The sequence below is a fragment of the Typopeltis vanoorti genome, chromosome 8 (genome assembly GCF_054136105.1).
Source record: "Typopeltis vanoorti isolate ZY-2024b chromosome 8, IOZ_Tvanoo_1.0, whole genome shotgun sequence".
Classification (NCBI taxonomy): domain Eukaryota; kingdom Metazoa; phylum Arthropoda; class Arachnida; order Uropygi; family Thelyphonidae; genus Typopeltis; species Typopeltis vanoorti.
Window position 1 is genome coordinate 117,544,457 of NC_143556.1, and position 6,471 is coordinate 117,550,927.

A 6,471-nucleotide genomic window follows, 5' to 3' on the forward strand; every position below is an offset into this window, starting at 1 on the left:
TATAGCTATTTCTTGAAAGGTAGGCAATATCAAGAAAGTAGAGTGATATGGACAAATATCAGAATGGGGAACCAGACAGTAAAGCTTATTTGTGTTTATGGTCCCATAAAAAGTTATACCAAGAAAGAAATGGAGGAATTATTTTGAGGCATCAGAGAAGGCAGCTGGCTCAAATGAAAAAGGAAAAGTTGGTCCTTGTTGAAGATCTAAATAGCAGAATAGGAAATGATAACCAGATGTAGCAATCTGAGCAATAAATAAAAAAATGTTATATTCAGGCAATGACAATCAAGGAAATGGAGTACCTATAGTATTCAACACTAAATATGAGGCTAATCTTTTTTAATGGCAGGCAAATGAGACTTATTTGTGCCTATGGTCCCACAGAAGGTTCTACTAAGGTAGAAGTGGAAGGATTTTTCAAGGCTTTAGAGAAAGCAAGTGACATGATGAATATGGTAAAGCTGGTCCTTGTTGGGGATCTAAATAGCAGAGGAGGAAATGATTGTCAGACAGGCAAAAATATTTTGGGAAAATTTGGAGAAAAGAGCAAAGCTAATAATAATGGCAAATACCTGTTGGATTTCTGCTCAGGACATGGACTGGTTATTACTAACACAATGTTCCAACATAAAAATGTGCACAAATTCACATGGAGAGAAGAGGCAAGGAATAAGAAAAGTCTCATTGACTGTGTTATTGTTGATAGTGATGTTTTCCCTCTGTACACACTGGTGCAGGACACACAGAGGATTTGAAATTGGAAGTGATCACCATTTAGTCTTGAGCAGGAAGATGGCAAAATGATCTGGAGGCTATTGAAAAAGCTTAACTGTGAAAGGAATCAGATGATAAAGATGACATGAAAACAGAAGTTAAAGACATGTTAGACATCTGAAGTAATTACTTTGAAAGACTACTAAAAGAAACAAGCAGTGTCTACATGATGGTAAAAAACTCTCAACATGAATGCAGTCAGAAATAAATATCCGTACTCAAAGTAGAAAAGTCATCAAAACCTGAAATATGGAGTAGATGGAATTTGGCCAGAAATGATGAAATATGGAATGCTCTGTCTTTGAAGAGCAGTCAGTATCAGATTTTCACTTTAAGACAAATAGTTGAGAAATCTTGGGAATATAACAAGGATTTGTATTTAAATTTTGTTGATCTAGAAATGGTATATACAAGGTGCCAAGAGGAAAGCTCTTCAAAATGATAGTTATATGGTGTAAATGCATCATTATTAAGTCAGTTGTTAGAATTGAAGGAGGTACAAGAAGATGGTTTGGGTAAAATCAGGTGTGCAACAAGTGAGCATATACCCACCATTATCTATATGGATCACATTATGAAGGAAAGTGTTATTAAATCTGTTTACTTTATGCAAATAATGTTATACTTCTGAATAAATCCAGTACAAGTCTGCAAGATTCCATGACAAAATTGAATAATTTCTGTAATAAATTTGGACAAACACAATGAAAATAGGCAGAAACATTGCAAACATCAACTGTATCCTGCATGGTGAAACTATAGAACAAGTAAAACATTTCAGCTACTTAGGCACAATTTTTAGCAATGATAGTAAATTAGAAAGAAATTAGTCAAAACATTAAATTAGGCATATAAACAGTGTTCAAACCAGTTCTAACTTATTGATCTGAGAGCTAGGTTAGAAATAAAACACTTGATCAAAGACTAGAGACCTGATATGAGAGATCTGAGAAAGATTACTGGATTGAACAGATAGCATCAATGGCAGTATCACATTAAAAATGAGGATATTAGGAAAGAACTTGCATAATTTAAACTGAAATATATTGATTTTTAATTGTCCAGTGATTTATAAACATGCAGTGCCAACAAGTTTCACCAATGGAGCTGTTCGGCTTCTTCAGGGCTTATAACAGTAAGAGAAAACTCAAAGTGACTAGTGCAGAGAAAATGGAGTAACACTATCGTATAAATTAAAAAATTGAAACACACATAACATTACATGAACGGAGCATGTTGTTTTAGTTACTGTTATGTGAGCACATTCTGTAGTTATGAACGAAATGAAATTCTGGCAAACTGAGTGATCTTATTAAGGTTTTCCATATGTCAGCTATTATCATTCCCTGGTTTCTGTTAAGATTTTCTCCAGAACGGAGGACTGCTACAGCTTCCTTGAAGTTTCTACAATGGAAGTCTTCTTCTAGATAAGGCATGGAGCTCCTATCCCACTCAATGGTGTAGTTTGTCATTGCAAAATGATGGGCTAGACCCGAATTGTCTATTCTGTTATGAACATCACCTATATATTCTTTTTTTCAGATTCCAAGGCTTCTTGACATATGTGTGCTACATAGTTTAGGCCACAAGAGCATGGGATGTTGTACACTCCAACGTGTTTGAAGAAAGCATTAATGTCTTTTGGCTTAAAACGTGGTAGACAGTCTTTACAGGTTTGAATGCAGCTCTGATGTTGAATGGCCTAAGAAGGTTTGCAATCTTTTTTCGACACTGTATCTGCATAAGGAATAACTATGGAAGATCTGTATTGAGTGGTGGTAGGTTGTTGTTGTTGTGGGGGATTGCTATGAAGAATCCTATCGATTAAATTCTTTAATCGATAGCCATTGTTTATTAATGTCTCTGATATTTGAGTAAGTTCATCATAGAGTTCTTTTTGTTTTGAGATGATGTTGGTGGCTCTATTTTTGAGCATATGTATTATGCTGAATCAAGCTTCTGGGAAATATGGGGAGTTAATTTGAAATAAAGGTAACGTCCAGTGTGTGTTGGTTTGCGGTAGACTGTTGGTTTGATTTGTCCATCTGCTAGTTTCTTGATTAGGGTGTCCAGAAATGGTAGTTGATTATCTTTTTCCAGTTCCAAAGTGAATTGTATGTTTTGATTAAATTTTTTTAAAAAGTCCAAAAGAGCTGTTTTTGTGTCCCTCCAAATTATGAATACATCATCTACATACCTCCACCATACTAAAGGTTTTGGGCCTAATTTTGAAAGGATGTCTGTTTCTAGCTTTTCCATGAACATCTGCACATAGGGTGGTGAGAAGGGACTGCCCATAGCTAAGCCATTTAGTTGTTCATTATAGCGTGTTATTCCATTTAAAATAATTAGATTTGAGACAATGACAAAAAAGGTGAGCTGTATCTTCTGGAAAAAGATTGTATAGAATACTGATAACTTTTAGGACGTTGGTGAATAAAGACACCACATCCAAGCTACCAAGAATGCTTGTCTTTAAGATCGGGATGCTTTTTAATTTTTCAATAAAGTGCTTTGAATTCTTAATGTAAGTGTCTGATATATCTTTTAGGAGGCTGGAGAGGTGTTCAGACAACAAATATATAGGAGAATTTCTTCCATCAATGATCGGGTGTAGTGGAACTCTATTTTTGTATACTTTTGGGGTACCATACTATCGTGGCATCAATGGATGTAGTGACTTCAGATTCTGTTGTAAGTTTGTGGACCAACTAGTCATGTTCCGTAATAGGTTATTAGTGTCCTTGTGGTTTTTCCATGTTGTTCTGACTCTAATCTGTGATATGTTGATGAATTTGATAGTAACTCTGCAATCTTGGCTATGTAGTCCCTCATGTTTAAAATGACTGCAGCATTACCTTTGTCTGCTTTTAAGATTATTTGTTTGTCCTCTTTCAAGTTTGAGAGAGAGCTCTTTTTTCTCGAGGTGTTATGTTTAGTTTCGGTGGTCTTGAAGTTGAAAGAATAATAGTACTTTTTAATCTAAGATTGTTTCCGTTGTTTCAGGAAAGGATGAGAGTGCTTTCTCTATATTACTGATGATGTTAATCTTAGGAATATGATCTGGGGGAATGGTGAAATTAAATCCTTTCTTAAGTATGTCAGTTTCTGGTTGTGTCAATATATGGTCCGACAGCTAATACCTTTTATTCCCTTATAGAGGGCAACGCCTTTTAATCTTATCTAGTCTTTGGAGACTGAGTAGGTGATTCAGTCTCCACTGGTAGCCAATGAGAGATAGCTGACCCATGACTATCACTAATTATAGGCGGCAACCGATGAAGAGATGAGGAAACAGGTGCTACCATCTCTTGGTATGTGATTCTTAAAAGACATAGCACTTTAAGTAGTTCTAAGGCAACCTAGGGATGCCGAGGATTGTATTCTCTTAAGCTCTCTCAAGTCAACTTATGAAACTTTCATAGTTTCTATAAGCATTCGGCTTTGAAATAATGTTGGATCTAGTATCCACTTTGCCTATGTAATTTTACATTGCTGAAATGAAGCCATTTGGCTCTTTCTTTAGTAATTATGTTTACGCACTGACTGAGAGTTCACTTACGAAAATACATTTCTCTGACATTTTGATTTCCTTAGTACTGAATGAGAGTTTTTGCTCTCTTAAGGTTTCTGAATGGTCTCTGAAGAGAACTAACCAGTTCAAAACAACTCTCAGGCCAGTGAAACCTTTATCAAATGCACTAATAAAAGGCAAATATATGGATTATTGAGCAGCGCCTATGTCTTTTAAATAGTGCAAGCTAATGCAACTTGGGGATGCCAAGGATTGTATTCTCGTAAGCTCTCAGGTCAACTTACAATACTTTCATACTACAAACATTTGACTTTGAAATAATGTTGGATCTAGTATCCACTTTGCTTATGTAATTTAACATCACCGAAACGAAGCCTTTTGGCTCTTTAGTAATAACTGTTTTAAAGTGATTTTTAAAAAAGAAGGAAATGCCTTGAAGAAAATAATATCAGGATAGGATAGCATTTTCACATTTCAAAACAGAGACATTGTGTTGAAATATTAGAAGTGTTGCTTTTTCGCAAATGACAGGGCATTCATTAACTATTATTACTGTTGAAAGTTCCTGTGGACATGACTGATCCACATTCACTAATGATTGTATGTCATGCCAACGCATGCCACAAACTCTTTCAGCATCCTTTGTACTAACCAGATCTTCATACCTTCATTCCCAAAATTGAAACATCACCATATAAGATTAACAGTTTTCATTGGTAAGAGAGTGTGGTAGCGTAATATGTTACATTTAAGATTTCACATAAAAAATGGTCTTAAAAATTGTTCTAAAAGAAATTTCAGTACTGTGAGAAATTGTTTAAAAGGTGAACATGTCACTGTAAATGAGGACTAATTTGACCCTCCTCCATTAAAAAGAAAAAATTAGACTTTTTAAAATTTCTTTGCACACATTACTTTATTATTATTATTCTTTATTGAAAATTATAAATGCAATCATTAATAAAGTATTATTAATTGCAGTACATGGAACGATATACAGCAACAAAGAAGAAGATGTTCTAAAGAAGTGTGGTGATCTATAAATCACATTAAATGCCTTAAAAGACTTTTTTGTCTGCAAATTTTAAGACTGATATTTTTTTCTCCAATATTTTATTCTGTGCACTTTTCCTTGCTATTCAAAGTTGAACAGAGCAAGTTGTTTATTGTAAAATTAGGTGTGTAAATTTATTAATATTAGCACTATTAAAAAAACAAACAAACTGGATGACCGTCAATATTCTAACTGTTTAAGGATTTTTACTAATATAGCAGCAATGCCCATAGACTTGAAATATTGCAACTGTGGACTGGTCAGTTAATATGTAATACTATGTCACTTGAAAGGATCATGAAGAAACCGAAACATTTCGTGATAAGATTTATTAGCATGCTTATTATTAAATAAAAAAAAAGGGGGAAAACATAATATCATATTTTGTATTGAATTTGTTCAGTATTTCACCTGATTTCTGAATTTTTTTGACAGTTTTTAGATATAGCTTTTTTTCACTTGTGTTTTTTTCCAAATATCCCTAAAGAAGTTACATAATCAAAGTTTTATTTATTTTTTCAAAATGACTCATATAGAATCCATTACTTGGATTAGAAAGAGCAAATAAACCTTCCTGCATGGATCACATGTTTATAGCATTATATATCAATTGTATACTGACTTATTCTGAACTTTTTTCAGAAATTAAAACTCTCTCAAAGAGTCATTTCCATTCATTATTTTTGTCTGTTGTATTAGTGGTTCCAAATCTGAGATAAATTGTAAACTTTCATCTTTAAAATCCTTGACTGATACAAGACCCTCACTATACAGAACTCATAGGGACCACAGTAATAGCTTGTTATGGATAGCTAACTGTAGTGAATATTCTTTAGAATAGCATGAAACTTCACTCTGGATTTACCAGTTTTTTAGTTAAGTAAGTTTGTTATAATGGTGTTGGCTATAGAAGTGAGCCAATTGTATTTACATTCAAAGCATATACAGGATACTATGATAGTGCTACACAATTAAGTTTACATCACTATCTTGCTCACATCAGTTTCATACAGGAAGCTATTTTACAGGTCTCCAGCATTTCCGTGTTTTATATTTTGGTCTCCCGTGGCACTACCATTGTATCAGTCACCCCAGATTTTGGTTT

At 34.0% G+C, this 6,471-nt stretch overlaps 1 protein-coding gene across 1 annotated transcript in view; it reads left to right on the top strand.

Moving 5' to 3' along the window:
* The window catches only part of LOC150104304 (leucine-rich repeat-containing protein 57-like), a 132,776-nt gene extending 127,224 nt beyond the window's left edge, over positions 1-5,552 (top strand). The window contains exon 5 of the mRNA XM_090396909.1: positions 5,294-5,552. Coding sequence (XP_090253035.1) covers positions 5,294-5,335 — 42 coding nt within the window. The 3' untranslated portion in view covers positions 5,336-5,552. The remainder of the gene's footprint in view (positions 1-5,293) is intronic.
* The last annotated feature ends 919 nt before the right edge of the window (positions 5,553-6,471 follow it).